Below are 24,759 nucleotides of genomic sequence, written 5' to 3'. Positions count from 1 at the left end.
GCAGTGATCCAGTCGTAATATATTACCGTACGTATAACTCCAAGTTCCCTAGTGGTCCAGTCTTAAAGACCGTGTTTGCCATGAAACAATGCCCGAGGGGTGGGGCAATTATCTCATATTGACCTCCCTAGTCATTTTCACGGACGTAAAAGAGTGGTTGTGTGTCAGTCAGAATTTTTGAATGCCCCACCCATTGGGGTGGGGGAAATGTTGGGAGTTTAACTTGTTTTAGGTGGGGATTTTCTAGAAAGTCTTGCCCCAGGGGGTGGGGCATTTGACAAATTTTGTAAGACTAATTTCCAAATCCCACATTATGCCCCGAGGTGGGGGTGACATTGACTCGTGCATAATGTTACCGTACGTAACTACAAGATATTACCTAGTGGTCCAGTCTTGATTTTCCCTTACATAACTACATGTGCCCTGTAGTGTGAATATTGACGTAAATGAGGTTGTCAAAACTTTGAGAAATTTAAATATAAATAAAAAAATAGTCCAGTGGATAAAGTACTCGCCCCTCAACCCCCTGTACAATACAGTACAGTACAGTACAGTATAGCATAGTATAGGTTATACTACGGCTAGACCGACTTGGCCAATCAGAGGCCTCGATTTCGGTTGGTTATATGGAGCCATAACCCACTCTCTCTTAGGGGTGTGACCTATATTACGCTCAGCACTCAATTTGCAAACAATTACACAAACTTTTGAAAAAGACCCATTTGAGCCAATCACGCCGTAGTATAAGTGAGATAAACAACTCGTTCGGTAGGGTTATGTGCCAAAAACTATGCCCCCTTGTTTACCTCCCAAACTCGTTGACTATCTATTATATAGTAGAGTATAGTATAGTATAGCATAGTATAACATAGCATAGCATAGCATAGCATATCATAGTATAGTCTTGTGGTTTCAAGAACAATGTATGTGTATAAAAATAAGAGATGAGAATATCAAGTCATCATCACAAATGAAACATGGTATTAGTTAGAATTACATTTTATTTTAATACAAGTAATTTATTATATTTACATGATTATGTAATGTGTGTTTAGATAATATGTCATCATACCCCAAACCTAGATATTCAATTTACAAGCAAAATTTTCAATACATACCCAATAATTATGCACTTTATTCTAAAATGTCTGAAATCTGTTAATACTAAACATTACACAATATTTTTGTAATGATGTAGAAAAATTATTTAAATTTATACATTCACTTTCCTAAAAATGCATATGGGTACCATCTACTTTAAGTATGGTTTCTTGGATTACAATATGTTATTAGATAAAGTTACAATATTTTGTAAAAAATGTTGTTTGCTGAATAAATATAAAGCCTCTGGTTTCACAGTTAGTCAGAAATCTATGTAGCCATGATTGTTATGATCATTTGTTCATGTATTCAAGTGTAGTCAAATTTTCCTAACTACATGAGTAATTTTATTTTACTAATAAAACCTACTTTATTGTTAGTATTGTAATATGACATGGTTATCTGATACCAGAACACATTTTTAGACAGATACAATGCCATCTTCAAATTTTCTTTGAAGAATTCTTCATCCAGATATCCTAGAATATCTGGACACCAAATTTCAGCCCAATCAGTTCATTGAATTTTTTTATTTACAAAAAGTCACGGTTTTTGACCCCCAAAATTGAAGATATCTTGCTGTTATAAACAAATCTGAATATACATATTAAATCTTATGTTTATATCAAAAGAACACTCAATATGCTTGTTGTCATGACAATGACCATCCCAGGAACCATGATGTTTGATGAGCCAATTGCTGAAACAAAATGAAAAAAAAAAGTTATCAGTTTGTATAAATATGGAAAGGTACACACAATATTTCATCATGACTTTGGAAATCACTGCGAACTTGAAAAAATAGAACTTGAAATTGAAATCTGTTATATTAAGTTGTGTAATATTTGGAAACTCATTAAAAGCTCTACATTATATGCTCACAATTAAAAAATACCAACTACTTTGAAATTCAAATGGGGATTTTGTCAGGTTTGTGAATGCATTTTATCTATCTCATTGAGACAGGGAGGTCTTAAAATCTACAAAAATGAACACTTTTACAGAACACCTAGACTGTATGATGCGTCGCGATGTTTCACCTCCTCGAGGGGTTGGCCGATGTGTGAGGGCACCCCCTGTCATGGCGTACCTTACAGACTACAGAACACCTTAAAGAAATATGAACCAATATGTTTATGTGGTATGTTGTGTTATACTTACCAGCCACACATTCTGATATGCAGATTTTCTGTGTAGAAATGACGGGTGTTGAACTATGGGCGCCAATGGAGAGACTGTCATGATTTAAAACTCGACCACCATTGACTGGATAAAACATGTAACGACATTCATCATCACTGAAAGAAATATCCTGTAAAGAATGAAAGAAAGGAAGATGGCACACTTAGACAACTTCAATAGGGAACTTGCAATCCAGACTGAACATGCTCAGATGCAAAGGACCATGGGATTATCTGTGATTATCGTAATACCTAATCTGGAGCTACTGATAAAATTAACCTCACACAATGGTCAGGGTAATTATGAATTTATTATTTGTGGTTACAAACAATGTATCAACACTGTTTACAATACTAATTGGTTAGTATGTATTATCATATTTCCCATGATGCAACATTCAACATGGCAGGTTTGCAAGTTCCCTATTACAAAATATGACTGCCACTGTTTCACAATTTTTGCAACTTTTTAGACCAATATGTATAGTTAATAGGGAACTTGCAAACCCGCCATGTTGAATGTTGCATCATGGGAAACGCGATCATAAACACTAATCAATTAGTATAGTAAACAATATTTTTACATTGTTTATAACCACGAATGATCAATTCATATTTAGCTTGACCAGTGTGGGAGGTTTAGTTCATCGGTAGCTCCAGATAAGATATCACGATAACCACAGATAATCCCATAAGTCCTTTGCATCTGAGCATGCTCAGTCTGGATTGCAAGTTCCCTATTGAAACTTTCTAAACAAATGTGTGGTCAATTTAATGTCAATTACAACTTTTTAGACAACTGTTTGAACTCAAACATAACTTTATAAACAGACATAATGTGGTCAGTTGCAACTTTCCAAACAAAATGTTTTGTACTTTATTACAACTTTTTAGGTAATGTTTGATGTTAAAATATTTGCACTTTAATTTCCACTTTTACACAAATATTACGATTTAGTTGTTGTTAGAAGAATTTTTGTATAAAATTGTATATTTCTATTAAATTACAGCTTTTTTTGACACATATTTAATTGTAACTTTTAGAGAAATGTTTATATTTACCATGTTATCCATAGTATTTCGTTTCCTAGTAAATTTCATTGTAGTCACACCATCAACAGATGACATCATTTTATTGTCGAGTTGATCAACAGAATCCAAACCTGGTTGTGAACGAGCACTTGCCCATCTATCTGTTATCATCCATTGGTTGTCATCCATAATCCACCCGACAATGACATCACTGTTTGCCTGAATCAAACACAAAATATCACAAGATTATATACATGGTCTTTTCATCTAAGACATCTTTGGGTTTTCACTCAATATATCACAAGATTGGTTAAAAACATACTCTTATCAAAAAAAAAAAAAAGCTTTTACTTTTCAATCTACTATTTGTAACTTTGTACATACTTTAAAGGACATGCTAAACACACAAACAGAGAGACAAACAAACAAAAACAAAATGTATGTCTTTGTACAATCATGATTGTGGACTGACTGTACAAAAGACTCAATATTTGTATCACTATGTCACACTACGCCACACTGCACTACACTACGCCATGCTATGCCACACTACGCTACATCACATTACACTGCACTGCACTACACTACACTACACTACACTACAACACTATGCCATGCTACACTATGCCACACTATACTACACTACGCCACATTACACTGCACTGCACTATGTTACACTACACTACATTACACTATGCCACATTATACTACACTACACTACACTACACAGTAACACTACACTACACTACACCACACTACAAAGTAACACTACACTACACTATTCATTTATTTATTTATTCCCAAAAATATAGCTATGTAAGATAATGTAAAGCAATGATAAATGACTAAATGATACACGGAAAAAGATATCAGAGTTTTTATTAGGTTCAAACTAGCAACTAACTGAGTCCAAAAGTCGGATAGTTGACACAAAATGGCTAAAATTCTATAGTTCACCCCATATCAACATGAGATTGGTATCAAACATCCCTTCAATTTGATTATTAAATGAAATAAACATGGTACATTTTTATCTTCATACCATGTTTCTGTCATCTGAAAACCCAATACCAATCCAGTTCACATTCCCACTAGCATCGCGTCCATTTTGTGAAGTGATTTCAAAGGAGACTTTGTCACCATCAACACTGTACATCCAAACTGCACGGTAGTTACAAGCTGATCCTTGACAATTGGCTGGGACAGCATACTCTCCTCTACATGGACCACTTGTAGCTGGTACATCAGGATCCTCTGTAAATTTACAATATATAATCATTTACTACATATAGTAATCCAAATTGGGTTCCATTTCTTGATTAAAATTTTCACTTACAATTTCAGAGATAGTAATCTCTTTTAGAGGAAAATTCCCAGAAACATTTGCTTACGAATATTAGTTGATGATCATCAAACCAAAGAACTTAACTGTTGCCTAAAGATATGTTGTCATGGTAACAATTATGTCATACATATGGATTAAACCATGCTATTTTTATCTTTATTAATAACTCAACTTGCAGATGGTCCTCACCATTATAGTATAACATAATGTTTTTATAGGAATTTAGTTTTTACTATCTGTGTACAAAATGGTCACTAAATATTATTATTTGCCAACCTAATGATTGGTATTGAACTTGACTCAGGAAAACAATATGACTTTAAATGTTTGAATTAAAAAATGCACTCACCATAGAAATTCATACTCAGAGCTCCTCTTTGTCCTGCTGCTGTTCCATGATATTTCAATTCATCTTTACGATAAAACATGTAATCAGATGCCATACAGGTCTCAATACCAGATGCAGGACTATGCCAATAACTTCCTATTTCCTGTCCCCTGGCCCATATAACATGCATTAAGGCATTCTCTATGCTATGATCTGACTTGTCTTGGGCTGTTTATGCATAAAAGTAACAAAAACAAAAATATCTTATTAGATATTAACGCTGGCACTGCATCATTGATTTCTATTTTTTTGAATTTAATAACATTTTATTGGGCTAATTACAAATTTAAAGTTACTTCTCTTTTCCATAAATTAAAATTTTTACATTTTATTATCAATTTCAAAAACTATCCCCATTTCTTAATATGTGAATTTAATTTACTTTTTCTATCCACAATATGAAACTCTACATTCTGAACATTTTGCAAGTATTTTTTGTATGCCATCAAATCTGGTTTTTGTTTTCAGCATTGATTTATAAAAAATAGAATCTTTATTTCATCCTTTAAGAAAACTACATTCTTCATTGGATTTTCTGCAACAAGTGTTTGGTGCTAAAACAAACTAGTAACACAAACAACAAAATAAGGTTTATACGAAGTGTAAACTTTAGGTTAGATAAATATAATGTACTTGTTTTGATTCTGCAGAATGTCTAAATTTCCTTTTGATAATTAAGTGCTGATTTTATGAAAGTTGTCAGTGTCATAGGTATATGTCTTTGATCAGAGTTAAAAAGAGTAATACATTTTGTTTCATTATCTAGTTCTTTGAAATTGCCTAGGCACTGATTGTACTTAGTCTGGTATACATTTGTTGTCTCTCAATGTTATAGTTGTTGCATGTTGTGATGAAGTGACATTTCATCTTCTATCATATTGAAGGTGTTGCATAATCTGTTTTCTATCTCTGTTTTTGGTCTTTTATGTCTTCCAATTTCAATTTGTAGGTCATGATAATTCTATTAGTACAACCAAGAGATTTGGTTATGGAATGGTGCAAGGCAGGATATGTTGACACATATTAGGTCATTTATATTAGTTTGACAATTATTATATTGCGTACAAAATTCAGTAATCCTGCAGTCTTTGGAGGCTAACAGATACATGTAAACATTTGTGTGAATGTTGTATGGTAAAATTTGACGTTATACTTTTAATATTTTGAATCGGTAATTTACAAAAGCCTTAATACCTGATAGTTTTCTTCTGAATACAATAGTTGTCACACCATCTACCTCCTTGCCGGTAGCAGCTACTAAACTATTCTGGTCTCCTCCGTACCATTCATCATAGCGGGGTGTAGCACGATCTCTAGTATAGTAATCACCAATACGGCTTAATGATCCCATCTTTACACTCCCTATTACTATATCTGTACAGTCCATGGGATGGCCAACTATGAATCAAAATTAACAATTCATTAATGATTTTCTCAAGACTTTCCTTCAAAATAAGAATTCAGAAATTAGTGTTTTATTTACATTGTAAAGAGAAGTGACCAACCAGACTGGCATTTACTGTCTTAGAAATAGTTGAGAATCTAATAGTTTGATGCAATTACTCATAATACTCTATGTAAATATATGAAGCAGCTGAATGATAAAATAAAATACAAATATTAAAGTTCAATAACTACTTTAGAATAAACACTATAACTATGTAAACATGCTCACCTGGTCTTGGTTCAGCTTCTGGTTCCCCCTCTGGTTCCCCCTCTGGTTCACCCTCTGGTTCACCTTCTGGTTCACCTTCTGGTTCCCCCTCTGGTTCACCTTCTGGTTCCCCCTCTGGTTCACCTTCTGGTTCACCTTGAGGATCTTCAAAAGCATCTTTGCATTCTACTACCTGTGGGTTTCCTTCATCACGTCGCAATCTCTCTAAAATCCTGAGATTTACTGACTGATCTGACTCTTCAGTTTCAGCACTGTGAAAACTTCGTTTACGCTGAGTGTGTAGAAGATTAACAACTATTTTATGCAAAATATTGATGGTGTTTTTTACTTCTTTTAGTTGTTAAGTATCATCTTCATCTGTGGGTTACCTATCATACTATTTGGGGAAATTTGGCCTGAGGAAGTTGTATCATCATATCAGTTATATGTAATGCATGGGGAAATTCTGGCTGGAAGATTGAGCTTGTTTTTTTGACTTACTGGTTCTCTCTTCATACTGTCTTCACCTGTATATATAGTATTGTACTGTTTGGGGGAAATGCTGACATGGGGCAGGGCAGGGCAGGGGGGTTACCGATTATATCATTATCTGTACAAGTATCTGGTAGGAGGTTGTAGAGTTAAAAGGTATGACCTACCCTCTTACTGTTACTACTGCCTTCATCTGCAGGGTATCCATCGTACTCTATAGGGAAATCCTGGCAGGAGCTGGTTGTACCTGTCAAGAACATACAAAAAGGAAAATTCACTAATCACAGAAAGTTCTATGTTAAACATGTCATGCCATATATGTCATGCTATTGTATCAAAAGTTGTTTACTTAAATCAAACTTGACCCAAAATGTGAAAAGTTGTATTTCTGTTCAAATGTTTGTGTGCAAAATAAATATTAACAATCCCTAATTTTGCACCATACATATTGATGACATATCCATCAGATATACGGTACCTATTCTACTTACCCAATGAACGCCATCCAACACCTACCCAAGACATTGTACCAACCTCTACTGCAATCTCTATTTCATCATCAGCCTAAAGATAAAAAGAAAGACTGTATGAAAGCAGGTCTCTATTTATTGAAATATAATGAAAATCTATATTTAATTTTAAATATCTATTTTTACATCATATTTTCATAGGTCAAGTTAGTAAAATATATCTCTTTTTGAATAACATTACATAATAGGTATAGTGTATTCGGATTCAAATTATGATCACCATTTTTACAATTTAATTTTTAAGCCTAACTCTATACTATGACAAAATTAAGTAAAAATATTTCTGAATTTGTTGGAGAATTGAACAATATCTGAGTATTTAATATAAAAGGTACAAAATTGATGAGAAAACTACTCAGCTGTCATTTGTCTCACATGGCAGTCATGGATGCTTGTGACCCCAACAACAACAACAACAAGGACGACACTAATCTAATCTAATCTAATCTTCTTATATAGCGCATTCCATATAACTATATAACTATCACAATGCGCTTTACAAAGCACAGAAAAACGAGTACAAAAACAGACTCAAGCGAAAGTCTTATTGAAGAAATAGGTCTTAAGACCTGATTTAAATGTCTAGAATGCAGTGACACTCTGCAGATATGATGGCAGAGCATTCCACAAGTGTGTGGTACAAATTGAGAATGCTCTACACTAACTGCTAGTGATTGAGAATCTGGCTAAAGAAATAATGAATACTGGTATGTGATACTGCACATATGTATATGTCTTAGACACTTTATGAACCAAATATTTCAAAGTAGACCAAACTATTGTTTAGAAAGCAGAAGTTTTGCATATTTTATTTTTTGTAATCTGCTTTCCAAATAAATTAATATTTTAGCCCTAAATAAATCTGAAATCTAAGCTCTTTCATATATAATAAATATCAAATTGCATTAACAATTTTTGTCTGAACTCAATCAATCAAGATAATTTTCTGGAGATATAAGCTGATATTTGATAAGAGTCTTACTGGCATAATATCCCAGTAGATATCAAAGTTGTTTGTTAGTTGTCGATGATAATATAGATTCTTGTTTATATCAGCTGTAAAACCTGCTGGATTTTCTGTAAACAAAAATATGAAAGATTTGTTAAAAATGTCACATAACATTAATCCTTCTATAGGTGAAAAATATGTTAAATTAATTTACAGGGATATCTTTTAAAACTTTTTTTCTCCCTATGTCTAGTTATACTTAATTTAATACAACAATAAATATATCAATATATTAAAGTCACTTTTAACTCACTTCATTTTACAATGAGAAATATACCACCGAACTTTAAAAAAACCCAAAAACAATATTAATACCAAATGATAAGTGAAATATATTAGGACTAATTCAATTATTTTGTTCTCCTTTTCTTGTCATCTTCTAATATATGATTTATCTTCCCACATTAATGTAAAGTTTGAGGACCTAAACTCTGAAAAAAATGAGTTATTCCTGAAATGTCAGCATATTGTCAACTCTTTGGATTGGTAACATCTTATATGATCAAGTTTTTTATATTACACGAACCTTTGGAACAATCATCTCCAAAATAGCCTGATTCACAGTAACAGACTTTCTTGGGATATGTTGTTGCCATGGTATCCACACACATACCATGATCAGAGCAATCTGAATCAGTAACACAACCATCTATAGATGAAAAGAAATGAAATTTTTTGTAAATCTCAATATCTTGGACAATATCTTCTCAATGATGTAGCAGTGATATTATTTTCGCTCTGAATATTTTATTTTTTATCTTATTTTTGTTGATTGCATTTTGCGTTTTTTAAAATCTTCAAGTTGTTCATTACAAAAAAAGAGTAAAATTCTTTTACACCAAACTTTGTTTCCTATTAAAACACGGTCAGAAAATAAGATCCAATGCTAAATATCTTGATTGTAATGCTTACTTACCTTCATACTGACAGTAGTCGCCATAGTAACCAGGATCACATGTACAAGTACTTTGGGTACAATTCCCATTACCAGAACATGTTTCACTGGTGTCTGGGTTTGTATTACACTCGGTATTGTCTGCAAGGAAATATACATCACCCAAGTAGGAATACATCATTGAAAAGCAGTTATCAGTATTTTAAACTTCAGGTTGATGAGCTAGCATATACTAGGTATGATATACTAGCATTACAAAATTATTGTGGTTTATTTCACTTCAAAACGGCGATAACCACTCTCACAGAACAAACTACACCAAGGTACGAGAATGTACAAACTAAAAGCCATTCTTGTGAAATAAAATAATGTAGAAACCATGATAAAATCAGTGAAGTAGACTCTTTAAATACATGTACACTTTACATAAGAAATAACCATTTCATCTACTTAGAAACTTCTCCATCCGTTGCTTGTTGTGAAAACAAAAGTTAGCATAAAATAAACAGAGGTGGCGCTCTTCAACATAAAACCATGCAAAAGTGTCTAGCCAAAACAACATCATGATACTTCAAATGTTATGGACAACTAGTTGTTAAAATCTATTTTGAATTTCTTTTAATGAAAATATGATATTTCAAATTAATTCAGTTAGTAGTTGGGTAAGTGTGACAAATACTGGAACTGTCCAAAAGAAAAACAAAATATAATTTTGTCCTTTCAAAAGCACAGTGGTTAAGTTCAAATACAACTTACCAATAATCTTAATATCTGCACAACTCCAGAAAGTATATGCTTGATTATTTGAAAGTGCCCATTCACCAGCTTGTCGTACCAATCGTAGTGTGCAATTATCACATGTAACGCCTGATGGTAGAGTTACATCAACACTTTGAGCACTGAAATAGTCAATAGGGAAAATACAAAAACATGACACACTGTGCTTTTGGCCAATCTGATGACAATTTGATATGTTGACTGTCGCTTGATTTCTTTAATTACTACTATTTCTTTCACTTACTGTCAACCCCCACCCCCACACCCCCACCCCTGATTTTGTTGATCCAGGAAAGAACATATCTTCTAAAAATAGGCACTCACTCCCAGAACAACACATGGAAAACAAATGACAATGAATGAAGGAAACAGAGGTAAATGACAAAATCAAGCCATATTCACCAAATCAGATTTTGATCAGAATTGACTTTTAGAATACCTATTGCATTACATAACTACAATTTGGTGTTGAAAGCAAGGTGGTTTTTTTTAACCAAATTGAATATGGAAAAGAAACCATAACTTTCACAACTCAGTGATTGCTGCTGGACTATTTGTTTTACTAAATTTTCACATCATCAGAAATTCTAAATCTTAAATCTAAAATATTTACAAACTGGTTGGGGGAGTTTGAATTGAAAATTTCAATATGTTTTGAAGTTTTGAAAGCATACTTACGTAGAATCATTTTGGTTGACAAAGTTGTCATGATCAGATTCAGTCAATGTGTGGATGACAGTTTCATTTGCATCCAGTATTTCTATCCGAACACCACCCTACATCAATGATACAGACAGCCATGATATAAGGCAAAAAAAAGTGTCATATTTTTCATCCTGAGGAAAATGCAAAAATGATGAGATGTCGTGCTTTCGGATGAAGATTTGCAAACATACAATGGTAGTATAAACAGGATCTCTTCTGACAGCATGGTTTGAGAATTTCACAACTTTGAAAAATAATGTTGACCAAAAAGTCTATTTTGCAGATGACACATTCAGGAATGTCTGAGAAACAACACAATTCTATAGGGCCTGCAGTAGACCAGGGGCTATCCATGGCTTGTGGAGGAGATTTAAAGCCATAGATGACTTCTAGTAGGCTAGTCTAGATGCTAATGTGGTCTCTAACTAAACCACATCTAGTCAAAGTCCCTCAATCAGCACAAAAAGTTGTTCATCCAATCAGTGAACCCCAACTGCTATAGTGATGTAAACTGTATAAGTAGCATGCTGAACTGACAAATACATGTATACCATATTTGGACATTACATAAACACTAACTTTATGAGGGACTGTGTTATATGTTAGAATGTTAATGGCTGTGTGGGTAGCTGTGGATGAATTTTCAATTGCATCTCATGCATCTCGGGACTTCTAGAGTAATGACTTTGACTATACTGTGAGTGGCGGTGTAAATGGTAATGATACCATATAGAGACGGGACTACTAGTAGGCCTACAGTAGTCTAGATGCCATCCATTGCATCAAATCTCATGGTCTCTCTTGAGGAGTGAAAAGATGATTTGATACGCCAAGGATAGCATCTAGACTGGTTATAGTGTTTTCTTGTGGAACAAAAGAACATAATATAATTTGTTAAAAACGATTAAAAGAATATCTTTTGGTTCATGAATCAATTATTAATGTGTATGCTTTTAAATACTATTGAATATATTCAACCACTGACAAGTTACCATAGTTACAAAATGCATCAACAATTGTTGAAAGTTTGACAAATAGATTTAAGATAAATGAAATGAAGTCTGAAATGATGGGTATAGCTAAGTCAACATGATAGTACCTTATAACTCATTCTTCCTTATCCTAGCATAATTAAAATGGGGAACTAACTATTTGTATTAACTCACTGCCATTGTATACTGCTGTCACAATGTGCAATTACTATGGTAATTCATTACAATTTGCTTCTTTGGGGGAGTAATAAAAGAATTAGCACAAAATTTGCATACACGTCTCACGACACACAACACTTGTATACTTCTGTCACAGTGTACAGTCACAATGTGCAGTCACTAAGGTGAATCATCACAATTTGCTTCTTTGGAAGAGTGATAAAGAATTAGCACAAAATTTGCATACACGTCTCGATCACGACACACAACACTTGTCATGCATGACATTGAGTATTGTATTCGTGGCAGGTACAGGGTTGTACCAAGACTTTCATTTCTGACCCCGGAACCTACAATGTAAAAAATGCCAGGTACTTGAAGACCATAGCATGGGAGAAGATGTGTTAATAAATCAAAAGAAAAATGCTGATTCACTGAAGTTTACCAACTTTTTATTGTTTATTTTATGACCTACCGGGAACGTATGTGATTTGAAGTAAGAGCCTGGTACCAACAATACTCATTGTCAGTCAGTTCAAGGGCAATCTGATGATTCATCCTTGGTTTGTGTAATTAATACCTTTTGTGTGAAATACTGCAATTCAATTATTTCCCTACTAGTGACAAATTTGGTGAATTTTTGACATGCCACAGTGCACAGGTTCCCAGCAATTTCCATTTGCACATTTTGATAAAAATGTCCATATTATGTGCTCATATAACAAAATTCACTTAATACTCTGATACACATATTGAACAGGACTATAAATATAACTACATTCAATCATAAAAAGGTCATTTCCTTGTGTTGAAATGCTGTCACCTAGCAGGTAAACCAGGTCATAAAAGAAAATTACATCCTGGTTGAGAAATTCACATATGTTGTCACATAGGAACAGGTAAATATTCTGTAGCTACAAACAAGGTTACCTTCTTGTTTTAAATTTATTATGGTACAATGGTACAGGTATCGTGGTACTGTATTTCACTTTTACTGCTTTCATCAATATTGACAAAACACTCAACAAACTATAGTTAATATGTATGTGTGTGTGGGTGGGTGGGTGTGTGTGTGTCAACTACTTCTCATGAACATACCAACATATCAATGAATTTATTTTACCATGTTACCACATAATTATTTATACTGAGAGTGACATTTGTACTTAATACATAAGTTACACACTCAGTGCTATGGATTTTTTTCTTCAAATCTTGTCTGAAATACTCTAAATATTTTGTGCTTATAAGAGTGAGAATGATTTTGTCATCATAACTGTGCATAACAAATAAAACAGATTTGCTAGAAGTGAAAATCTCTACATAATTCTTGACCTGTTTTATGTAAGATGCAGTCGATAATTTATGCTCTCTTTTTACTTCACAATTTTTACATGGAGAATTTTACGTTTTTTTAAATCAAAAGGAGGGTGTTTGTTCAGCTCAACATTAGGGTGAGGGCGAGGGGGAGTGAAGGGAGTTTACCCATGTGTTTTCACTTTCATGTTCTGAAATAGTCTAGTTCCTATATCGTTATGATTTATACTTTCACTCACAGTCTAGTCAAAGTCATTGCTCTAGAAGTCCTGAGATGAAATTTAAAATTCACCCACAGCCACCCACACAGTCATTAACATCATGTCTTTTTAATCAATCACAAAATTCTAACCAATAACACAGTCCTTCATAAAGTTAGTGTTTATTGGGGCAGTTATGTATTGTCCAAATATAGTATATTTGTCAGCTCAGGATGCTACTTATACATTGTTTACGTCACTATAGCAGCTGGGGTTCACTGATTGGATGAACAACTTTCTGTGCTGATCGAGGGACTTTGACCAGACTGTAGTTTCTAACCACAGTTTGGATAAACCACAGTTGGGATCCACATTAGTTCCGAGAACAACAACACAATTTTCAGAAGCTAAATTAATGCACTTGTAAATCAAGAGGGAAGTAAAAGCCTTTTATAGTATTAAAAATAAGAAGACTAAATAGGATTTTCAGTGGACAGACAAAAAGGTCATAATGATATACAATAGTATGACATCTCTTTAGACAATTCATTTTGTTTCCTTCAACTGTAATTGAATAATGGGAGGGGGGGGGGGGTAAAAAGCCCTGCTGTCTGATATTTACATGTCACTCTTTTGTACTATCAGACATTGTTCACTTTGAAAACATCTCTATAGTGAATACACATTATGTAGGATTACTTAGTGTTTTGTTAAATGGTTGTTAGGTCAGCAAAGCTTGCACTTTTTCCCAGGCTTGTTAATGCAAAGCTTGCACCATTGTCTGTTAGTTAAGTTAGACTTGCTTGAGTCGCAGGGCTTTTTTAAAATAAAATTGTATTTTAAACATAACTGGGTTTTTTTTGTGTGAAATGATAACCTGCTTGTGAAACAATGCAATGCCCTAGGTAGATTGGTAGACTACTAGTAATTGGGAAAAAAAGCTGAGTAAATTTCTTTTAAAAACTAAAGATGAATAACTAACAACAGTTCAAGAATATGACAGTTAAATAATCTCCCACAGAGACTGGTGCCACTCTCCCTGCCAGTCTGTATTTATAGAATTCAAAAAACTTGGAACAAGCTTACTTCACAATGACCTTTTTTTGAGGAAACCATTTCCTCCCCATCTTAAGTTTGTTATGGCTAGTAATGTTATCCTCTGTCAGACTTGCCAAAAATTTTATTCCCAGATTCTGATAAAATATCTCTGGAAATATGACTAAATTTTCTCCAATATTCACTCTCTGTAGTCTAGAAATAAACATGTATGCTTGTCTATGATCATGCTCTCTCTCCACTGTATAGTCAAATGGCTTTCTTTTGCTTGACATTCTGTTCTTACCGCTGGTGGTGTCCATTTGACTATACGTGGAGAGAGATCAAGATCGTAGACAAGCCTACACATAGCCTACCCCTCTGAGATCCCATGATTTGAAGTCTTTAATAGCAAAAGACATACTTACTCTGTGTGAATATGCAAGATGCCAAGTTACGTTGATAGACTGACCAGAAGAGAATACTGTTACAGGTCCACCTGCAGGGGAAAGAGAGAAATAGTCATGTACTGGTTCAATATTGTTTGCAATAAATATGACCATTATTGGAATTTCAATATTGCATAAAATTTTATTCATCGTAATTCTTTATTCACTAATCATTCAAACAGCCATTCAGTTGTTACAGCCAGTCTGTTAACATAGTTGATGTAACTGTATCAAATTTGATTCATGTGCTAACTGTAACAGTTATCAGTCAAATGCAGTGTGTGTAGATACAGTGTATGATATGTAGGTACAGTGTATCCAATCGAAATGTTAATCAGCTCACAAAGTTGTAAATCAAATGAAAAAGAGATGAAGCAGCTGTTTTTATCATTTATATATATATGTGCATGATGTAACAGATGAAAACAATCGGTGGTCTAGCTCTTTGCTACATTTACAAACAGGTGACCAGGCTAGGGCCCATCCATTACATCAGCAAAGTGAGGGTAAAAACAACCAGGGCTCTGACATGGTAGAGTATGGTACTTGTCCTGAGTAACCATGTCACTTGATGTTGTTGCATCATTACCATCATCCCCACCACCACCACCACCATCAGGTCCTCACATCTGTAATATCTTATCTGTGGAGCTTTAAGGATTAAATAGAACCCTTACTCATTTATTCAGGGTCAACTTTCTATAGCCCTGCCAGACAACTATGTGTTTGCTAACATTTGAGTAGAATCCTTTTCTCAGATTACATGTTACAAAAAAAAGGATGCACTATAGAATTCTGTGTTGATAGTATATTTCTTTCCTTGCCATGCTTTCATGTACATACAAGTAAAATCCTATATATCAGAACTAACTTAATAAACACATTATCTATTTTGTGCTGCCTTAATGTTTTAGAACACTTTTCACTGGATAATGAGTATTGATTAGTTGGTAATCACAGATATGTAAATGAAGCTGCATTGTTTTCATTAATACAAATCACAGAATAGAACTTAGGGCCCATAATATGATACATGTATAGTGATGGAGTAGAGAAGATCTGTCTGATGAGAGTACATGTAATAGTAAATAATGATAATTCACAGAAACATGGATACATTATTTTATCAATAAGCTCTACAACAAAGTGAAACTTGTCATTAAATCACAGAATACAGGGTGGGGTCCATCATATATCAATTCTGCATGTAGGCTCTGAAGAGAGCAGTGCCAGTGGTAAAGAACAATGCCATATTTTATGAATACATGTGTGCGCCCATGAAACATGAGTTTATAAATAAAGTGGGAAACTGGTCTTAAAAACTAAAACTCTATGTTGAGGTTTTTAAGAGGCTTTTAAGTGGCATACATGTCGTTAAGGAAAAAAAAAATGTGTGGTACTGATTACATTCAATTTTAAAATAGGTGGGGTGTGTAGATTTTTTATTTTATTTCATTATATTTTTTTTCATGTGTGAGTGTCTAGTTTAGGTTTTCCATTGTTTTCCAAATGGTCTCTGTGTTGTTTATTTCTTAATATCAGATGTACAGCCATTACAGATTGGAAGAATATTTTTATATTGTCTTTTTAAGTTGTCAGTTTCCACATCCACTATTTCTTGTGAGACTTCATGATTTTCACGAGTTTAGTATTTTTTTTTCTCAAATACGTAAAAAAAAGTTTAGGGTAGGCGTGAAAAACTAGGTGGGGTCAGGTAACCGGAACCAACAACATTTTTATTTGGCCTAATTCCATGGCATGATGCTGGTCTGAGGTGTGGTATGTAATAGTATCTACATAGTGTAGAATTACAATACAGAATTACAATACAGCTCCATTGTATTATGCCTACTCAGTTAAAAACGTAACTGGGCATTGTTATATAATAGGTAGGTTAAAAATATAGTTCATACACATCGCAAAACAACCTTTTTCACAACGACCAAGTGTTGTTGTTGGTGTTGTTGTTGTTGTTGTTTACCATACTGTATTCACGGATGATACACTTGTGTAATAAAGTTATTATTTATTATTACAAATGTCATTAATCATATTAGGGGCCTGCCATACTGTGATGTTGTTTGACAGCACATACAATTAGTTCGAAGTCGGGATATTTTTTAGAATGCCGACAGCGGGTGTCATGTGATTTTATGACGGAAATACATGGTGTATTGTATTGCGTCGATATGTGAGACAGTCATCCTGGAACAGTTAGTTTCATTGTTGTTCTATATATTATTTATAGATGTACAGGCGAAGCAAACTATTTTTGTAATTTATTGTATTGTAATTATTGTTGGTCACGTGATGATAATAAACATCGACACAATTACTGAATTTAGAATACGACGTGCGATATGATGATATGGGAAAGAAAGCTCCTAACAGTCACAGGCACTCGAAATCTGTATGATTTTTTAAAAGAATGTATAGGAAATATACATTTTTTTTAAATAATACAGATTGATTCGAGTGCCTTGGTGCTAGCAGTGCCGGGATGTATAAACTATTCAACCTGCAACAATGAAAAGGCAAAACATCCCAATCGTACAAACATTGCCACAGTTTTTGTCTGGCCAGACAAAATATCTCTTTGATGTTGTAAATGTTCTCGTCTGGCTTGACAAAAATCTAATTAATATTTCCACATGTTATCGTCTGTCACAACAAGAACTGAACTACAATTGATACATTTTAGTCAATTGACCGTCTCAAAAATATCAAAGAACGCACCAGACCTTAGGTTTACCAGGCAGGGACATATGAATTTGGCGTTGATCTCCTAAGATAATGGTAGCTCACGCAAAGAAAGTGTAACAATGGGTACCCTAAAGATGTTTGTCACGCCAGACAATTGACGGAACGCTGTTGGTAAGATTTTTGTCAAGCCAGCCGATAGAATGTAGCTTTGATAATGAGATTTTTGTTGAGCCTGACGACGTTTTGTTTCAGGGTTCATGATTTCCGTTGTAATTTATACTATAGATACTAACGGAACAATTCAACATTGATGGCAGTGACCTGCATATGAACTTACCAAACTGTGCACTCGATCGCATACCACAAGGACCGCGCGTACGGGCGTTATCCAAGAAGTCGGAGTCGTACATTCGAGCCGGAGGCCAAGTTACTCTAACATGGCCAAATGTCAGCGAAACCACACCGAGAAATATCAGCACTCCTACCGTCTTCATCTTTTATTGTAGCTCTATGTTACACAGTACTTCGAGATAACCCCACTCTCAGATGGTAGCGTACACGGCGTCCTGTAGTAAAAATAAAAGTGACCTGTCATACCATCTGTATATATGGGATATGCAAATATACGATTGTTCTATTTCCACACTAGGGGTGATGCACTGGTGATCTTCTCCTGTACACTTTATCTTGTCAGAAGTAAACCAAAACCTACTCATGTGAAAAGAAGAAGCAGGAAACTAAAATTCATGAAAACAACAAGAGATTCTGTTGACACAATAAAACACTGCAGTCAACTCTATACGGTCTAAATCCAATACTGATGTTGTACTATTAAATTCAACTATTTATAATGTCGATGTTGGTCCATTTTTAAACTCACGAGTAAATCTCGACAAATATTTTTAAAAGAGGGAAAAAAAGACAAAAGAGGACATCAAGACAAAAAAATGCTAAAAATGGCTCACAATTATTGCGAACAATTGAAAACTAAAATTAGTGCAACTAATATACAATATATCTAGGAAGCTACTAGACTTATGTCATTTGCAGATACACAGATACACTCAGAACAAACATAGAGAAGTACATGATGCCACACTCCACTCTGGTGGCAAAACACCGACCCTTGAGTGACAAATGTTTCTATTTACTCTCAAACCACCAAGTAAGATTTACTTCAACGAAATAGCCGACAAACTAATTCGTTGCTATTCAGGGCGTGAACTGCTGTTTACTACTGACACAGTCTATACAGTACAGTACTTAGGTATGTTTTCATTGACGACTGTATGTACACAAACTTGTATGTAAACAAGGTTACGTATTAAGTAAGAACGTGTCTGCATTTATTGATTAATTCAGTTCTGCTGTTCAAGGTCGTTGCTTTGTCTGCGGTTATAATAAAATATTTTTCCCAGAGACATAGTTGACATCGTTTGGTAACATTTGAACATGAGGAAGCCGACTTGAGGACCGACCATTGCATATCATAATTGGTTTTGTTGTCTTTTAAGTGCCAAATGTATTTACTGAGCGCAGTGTCTTTCTTCCTGTGATCAAGTTTAAATGAAGACTTATGGTTGTTCCATCTGCTTTCGAATTCTGTGTCACTAACACCTATGTATGATTTGCGGTCATGGTTAGTGGTGACTGTTGCTTTGTAAACAATGCTGTTTAAGAGGCATTTTCCTGCGAGGGGACATTCCTTTGCTTTCCTGCATTTACAGGTATTTTGCTGTGTTTGCTTACCTATTGAAAGTATAGCTTTGTTGTGACCGATAATTATTTTACCCATGTTATCCATGCAGCTAGAGCTCACTTTAATATTATTGCGGTTGAAGATTTTATGGAGTACACTGGATGTGGGGAAATGCTTGTCGATGAGGTGAAGAAATTTTCTGCCGACATTTGTTGCAACATGTTTACTGAAAGGTAGATTGAACCAAGTTATATTACGGCTGCGATTCCGTTTGTGCTGAGTGTATCGTGTTGGGTCAAATTTGAGCGTGTAATTAAATCCCGCTAAATTTGCATCTTGGTAGGGTGATGTAGTAGCCTCGAATTATTGTTCACACTGGACATATGTTGGACAGTCTTTGGTATACCAAACTGGGTATGGTCTTAATATTATGGCTTTATATTATCTCTTTATTGCGTAAACAATATGCCATATCAAGCATGGTAAAACATACAAAAATAACATACAGAAATAAATAAAGTGGGGATAATACAGTCCTTTTAACCAACTGCTGGAAGACTGTTTAGAATAAGTATATGAGTAGTTTTCCTTCTCAATTCCAACGAAACAAGTATATGAGTAGTTTTCCTTCTCAATTCCAACGAAACTCACATTAAATGCCTGGAGATACAAAGAGCGATAGAGAGATACGTGATGGATCGCATGGCCAATGCAACCTTGAAACTTTAATTCACAGCATGTTTAATATCAACCCGAAATAACGACAATCGCGTGACACATTGAAATAAACATGTACAGGCACTGTGATGAATGTTACCAAACAAACAAAACATATTTGATCAAGTGTGGCAACTTGAGTTATTACGTACTTAACTTTCTGAATACATCCGGGTTGACCGATTAAAGTATGCGGATTTATGCTGGCTGTATTTCCGTGAAAGGGTCAACGGGGACTTTACCTTTGTACCACCTTGGATGACGTCATATTCGTACCGTGTTTAAGAAATTGTCATGACACCTGTGGCTATGTTTCTGAGTAGTAAATCTTTGTATGGTTTCAACTATATTGTCTATATCCATGACAAGACAGACAGTGACACTAAATAAAATTGTAAGTGGGCGATTGTTTTGCTATCGTTATAATTGCCTAATATTTGCCTTGAGTTTTGAGTTTTGAGTTTTGTTCGGTTGTAAAAAAACTAATATAGTAGTAAATCACTCTTTTTTCTTCTAATTCTCAATTGTCAACCAACTGATCGAGAGTATATCCCAGAAACCTAACATATACTACACACCATACATTTAGGTTGATAAAGGATTTAACTGTAATACACCCTGTCTGTAATAATCATTCTCGCAAACCAGAGTTATTATTTCTACCACTACATTTCGAAATAAAGAGGCTCGTTAAGAACGTTGCCGTAAAACAGGCTGTGGTTTGCGACGATGGTAATAATTCGATAATGTTAAACTTTGCACGTAGTATTTCTCAGATTGTTGTTTTCATTTGTCTACAGACTAAATATAACAACGTTTTGACTTGTCAATGAATATATTTCCCCTACCCTATGAAAAGAACACTTTGATTAGAGCGAAAACATTTGTAGTAGCAGGATTTGTGTGGTATTTCCCAGAGGAAAACAACAATGCAAGACATATAGTACATGGAATATACAACTTACTCAGCTCTACACCAAGAGTACATATATAGTGACATCGAAAACAAGATACAACATAAATTTTCCAAACTTGTTTTACCCTACATAGGCCCTAAAGGAACAAAAATGTCTATTCTGCTATGTTTTGAAAACGATCAAAAAGCAGAAAGGGACCCGATGAGTTTTACAACAAAAACCAGAGAGAAGGATCTGCACAAGGAAAACCTTGACAAATTATGAGGTCTTGTCAAAAACGTTTAACAGTATGAGGGCGCTGACTTTCGTTTACTGTTTGGTATTGTTGACGCGACGTCGACGAACGATTGAATAAAGACGAAAGACATTATATTTGTTGTGACACACCGAGTGAGAGGGCGCACTCATTTTGACATACTCATGATACTTGAGGCCTCGATTTCTTCGAAACATATATAGTTACGAACCGTAAAGACACTATGTTATTACAGTCCGATGAATCCACGGTCTTAACTCCCCCCCCCCTCTCTCTCTCTCTCCCTCCCTCTCTCTCTCTCTCTCTCTCTCTCTCTCTCTCTCTCTCTCTCTCTCTCTCTCTCTCTCAATATAACAAACAATCACGATTTAATAAGAGCTCAAGAAGAGGGAGGGGTCGAAGTCTCAACGTTGTTGATTTTAATACCATTTAGAATTGAGAACCATCGTCATACTTGCTAGACATGTTGATGGATACATGAAAGTATTACAATGAACGAACAGGTGTCACAAGTAACAGTAAAACTTCTAGACTTACATGCAATACTCCTATCTCTGTGTACCATCCATCCGTGTGTATCTATACACTGTGTATCGGGAATTCAAGCTATGGAAGTGATTCATCGGATAATATGTGATCAACGATAACGTATTCCCTGCACACAATATTGTGAATAAATACCATCATAGCTACATTTTATTTGCATACACCTCATTTGCATATCCATACTCTCAAACGACCCGGCGACTTTACAACAACGTAATACACGTGTATATATCAATACATGTATTTTAATATAAACATTTTCTGAGCTAGTATACATACTAATTTCCGCTAATTGCCTATGGCTATATCCACACATATACCTGTACACACTAGCATTGCTTACAAGTCACAGGCACTTACAAGCACACACTATATATCACACATTGTATATATTATATATACAATGATAAATACAGAATATCTTAAAACATCCAAAAATGAAACTGAAGGCAAGGAGAAAATAATCGTCTAATTTCACTAACAAAGAAAACACTTGAGAACTTGCTTATAATTATCTCGTCTTAGTACCAGTAATTGGTAATTTGATATTTTACCGGCGAATACAAGCCGAGAGATTGATAAACGTTAATGTACCACGTAACGTGGGTCAAGCACTCCCATATCATGCATATAGTGTTACATATGTGGTCTCTGTAATGTTTATAGAAACACAAAATTGTTTTTCAAAGTTCATTTACTTCTGACCACGCTCTTTTCCTCTTGCGGTCATACAAACTCGTATAACAATCGGTGAACACGGCGTGAACAAGGCCAATAGCATAGAAGACACAGTTGGACATACATACTTGTCGTTCCACCATCGTGTCTGCAACACTACACGACTAGACCGCTGAGTACTACTGTTTGAAGACGACTCAATATGCTATACCACCATGTTATACTCGTTGTTCTAGTTTTGGAAAGCACGTCATTGGCACAAGGTAGGAGTGTTGTAAATATCAGTTCATTTCTTTAAGTTTAATTTAGATTTGAATCTTTAATTCTAGATGTCAAAAATCAATGACTTTGAGTATACGAAACGTAAGACGGGAAGAGATAGATTATTTGCGGAACATGCCTTTCACGCTATGTGGATAGATTAACTTACACGAAGGATCAGAAAGTCAGAGTCTCAGAAATATGTCTAGTTTTACAGAGAATACTAGTCTGTACTTCTTCAGGTGGTCCCTGTGGATAGTGATCTTGCAGATTGTTGGACTCTCCCCTCAATAGGTCGTTTGATTAGAAGACCTCAAAAGATGGAAGTAGATCAAGGATCTCTGAATTATTACATGGATCTAAAACGTCTTTGAAGATACAAATAACATTTATATAAAGTGTTCGAAAAAGAAGAAATTTAAATGTCAACTCATTGGTCTATGCGTTGGAATTTTACTCTTTATTCAGACGTTTCAATAAAGTTCAGCGCAGTTTGAAGATAAACGCAGTGTAAATCGTAGCACGGATTGCATTGGAACTATACTACACTATAATATGAGTTAGTATTTCATTATTTGCCGTGTATAAAAGAATTCACAGTGATTTTGAATCATGCAAATTATTGATTCATGCCGCTTGAACATGGATGTCCAACCCTCCTTAAAATAACCAACAGCATCGTTAGCCCGTGTCCTAAACTTGCCGGAGCTTCAAAATAAAAAAACACACAGCGATTCCTCTGCCATTTATCAACACCATCAACAGTGAAACACATGAATAAGATTTGAAATAAAACAATGTATATTCGATACCACGTGACTGTAAGATTAAATTATGCTTAATTCATCAGTATCTATGTTAAATTAAATCGGCATGGATTAATCCGTCGCTTGATTTAAGAAATATACAGGTATTGTCTTTGTAAAGCTGTTAAAGTGGCCATATGGATGAGAATTTGGTATTTATTTTGGATTTTTATTTGATAAAACAGCTCCACTATGTTTTTATACTTGAAAAAATAATGCGAAAGAGCATATACCAAGTCTATGTTCATAACTCAATAAACGGCAAAACATTAAACAATGTATAAAATGTTTGTTATTGTACGTCCAATAGCAAACTTTTTACACATTTCCATCTTTTTGCAATGTATTGAGTTATGAACATGGACTTGGTATATGCTCTTTCACATTATTTTTTCAAGTATAAAAACATAGTGGAGCTGTTTTATCAAATAAAAATCCAAAATAAATACCAAATTCTCATCCATATGGCCACTTTATTATTAGCTAGTCTAGTTTCTTTACCAGTCGTCGTTCTCTATGATCACTATCCTCTCCACTACGTAAATGGAGATGATCGTTGTAATCGTAACATGTATAGGAAACTTGACTAATATCACCCCACTATTGGAACTTGACATTGAATCGGTCGTCTCATACAGTAGTAAACACTGGAAAGGTCATCGAACCAGTCTGGCTGTGCGGGAGATGATGACTCTCGAATGTGTCTGCAGAGACTTGAGTCAAGTGTGAAGTCTTTATTGGAATTTAGGTTACAAGTGACAGAAGTGAACATTGTCTCTGGCTGAATTTTTCATGGAGTTAAGTTCCAATATCATAACTACAATAAATCTACCATATGGCAGTTAGAATAGTATTCTAAATACGTTTAATAGAGGACAAAATGGTAATATTTGATATATTTATGGGAAATAAACT

At 34.5% G+C, this 24,759-nt stretch overlaps 1 protein-coding gene across 1 annotated transcript; it reads right to left on the bottom strand.

Moving 5' to 3' along the window:
• Nucleotides 1–1,067: 1,067 nt before the first annotated feature.
• On the bottom strand, nt 1,068–18,736 carry LOC144436392 (uncharacterized). Its single transcript, XM_078125186.1, has 17 exons — nt 18,677–18,736; nt 18,302–18,530; nt 15,241–15,311; nt 11,083–11,180; nt 10,384–10,526; nt 9,649–9,768; nt 9,259–9,381; nt 8,706–8,800; nt 7,685–7,757; nt 7,361–7,440; nt 6,723–6,993; nt 6,242–6,445; nt 5,009–5,215; nt 4,357–4,568; nt 3,345–3,533; nt 2,263–2,413; nt 1,068–1,801 (listed from the first exon to the last, which is right to left on the bottom strand). Exons 2-17 carry the CDS (start codon nt 18,456–18,458, stop codon nt 1,722–1,724), a joined length of 2,274 nt encoding a protein of 757 aa, XP_077981312.1. The 5' UTR covers nt 18,459–18,530; nt 18,677–18,736; the 3' UTR covers nt 1,068–1,721.
• Nucleotides 18,737–24,759: the final 6,023 nt, after the last annotated feature.

This window comes from Glandiceps talaboti, chromosome 6 (assembly GCF_964340395.1).
Source record: "Glandiceps talaboti chromosome 6, keGlaTala1.1, whole genome shotgun sequence".
In the NCBI taxonomy this organism is placed as follows: Eukaryota; Metazoa; Hemichordata; class Enteropneusta; family Spengelidae; genus Glandiceps; species Glandiceps talaboti.
The sequence above is the reverse complement of the archived record's forward strand: the minus strand, read 5'-3'. Positions and strand labels throughout refer to the sequence as shown.